The sequence below is a fragment of the Austrofundulus limnaeus genome, unplaced genomic scaffold (assembly GCF_001266775.1).
Source record: "Austrofundulus limnaeus strain Quisiro unplaced genomic scaffold, Austrofundulus_limnaeus-1.0 Scaffold446, whole genome shotgun sequence".
NCBI classification, from domain to species: Eukaryota; Metazoa; Chordata; class Actinopteri; order Cyprinodontiformes; family Rivulidae; genus Austrofundulus; species Austrofundulus limnaeus.
Window position 1 is genome coordinate 233496 of NW_013952848.1, and position 1451 is coordinate 234946.

The 1451-nt window shown below is 42.1% G+C and overlaps 1 protein-coding gene across 1 annotated transcript in view; it reads left to right on the forward strand.

The window, feature by feature from the left end:
- The window catches only part of si:dkey-12j5.1 (probable assembly chaperone of rpl4), a gene marked incomplete in the record, with an annotated part of 51710 nt that overhangs the window by 17916 nt on the left and 32343 nt on the right, over positions 1 to 1451 (forward strand). The window contains 1 exon segment of the mRNA XM_014024920.1: positions 759 to 812. Within this exon segment, the coding sequence (XP_013880374.1) occupies positions 759 to 812 (54 nt within the window).

The window sequence follows — 1451 nt, forward strand, 5'->3', positions numbered from 1 at the left end:
CACACACACACACACACACACACACACACACACACACACACACACGGCAGCCGCTAGTCTCACATGGAGAGAGCTGCAGAAAAACAAACACTCAGCCTACTTTAGTCCAGGTCTGATTTCTGTAATGGAAACTTCCCACAGACAACACTATCACAAAGGTCACTGAACATTTAATTCCTCTGAGGTCTCAAACCGCTTCTCCAGAACACTACAGAGAGGAAATCAGACGAAGCTGGAGAGTAGGAGGATTATGGACAGGGCGTCAAGTTGATCTTTCGTTTATTAGGCATGGTAGTGTATGGAGTGGAGGGGGGGACGGGGCGGGGGTGTTGGTTAGAACACAGTGTCAGTAAATAGATTAAAAGGGCTATCAGAGACAGTGGCTGTAGTGACTATCGACTGGGTGATAAGCACCGGTGAGTGTGTGTATTGACTGCCGTGTCTGTTGTCTTGTTGGTATTGATGACATGGTGTATGGGATGCTGACCTCTTCGATGCTTATCAGACCCTCTGATCGCTGACATTGATAGAACTGCCTGGAAGATGCACAACACTGCCGGCGACGGCAGCTCTCGTTTGTGCGAAAAATATTTACGATCATTGCTGGGAGGAATTGAGTTTTTCTTAATCCTTAAATTAGATTGAGTCATATTTACTGTATGTTGACCAGTCGTATTTTATCTGAAAATCGTTTTTGAAAATCTGTCTTAATATCCCAACTTGTTTAGTTTTTCCTTTCGTCTCTTTCTGTGCTTTAGATGGCCGTAGATGTGTTGGAAGGTCTCCTGGAGGAGGATGATGAAGTTGTCCAGGTAAGCAATAAACTCACGGCCAAGCCATTTGAAAAAAGTGTTTGGAAACCAGCATTTTTCTTTGGTAAATGCATAGGTTGTGCAACATAAATCTAGTCATTGAGATGTTTTTCTCTTTTTGTGTTTGTCTCTGTTTCAGTCTGGATGAAAATGATGCTCTCATGTTTATATTTAGGAAGAAATATATAAAAAACTAAATCTGAATCGTTTTATGAAGTTTGGCAGGCAGTGTAATGAAAGGCCATGTCACACTGTGACGTTTTAGACAGCTAATGCCAACTTATGAAAAATTTAAAGGGGCAATATCATGTAAAATCAACTTTTTGAGTTTTATATCATGTTATAGTGTTATACTCTTATAAAAAACATGCCTGAAGCCTTGCTCTGACTCATTCATGCGTGTTTGAGAAATCCTGCAGCGTTTTTAGGAAGCCATGCTGAGGAGCAAAACGACAGGTGGGGACCAGAAACACCTTTTGGTACCAGAAACGCCCCTGGGACATGTCTGTAAACCGAACTTCCTGCAGGCTCTCGGGTGTAGGTGAAAGTGAAAGTGAAACTTAAACTGTCTGCTGAGTTCCTAACACTACTTCTCACTCAGTGAAGCTCTTTCAGATTCAAAATACCCTTGAGGAAATG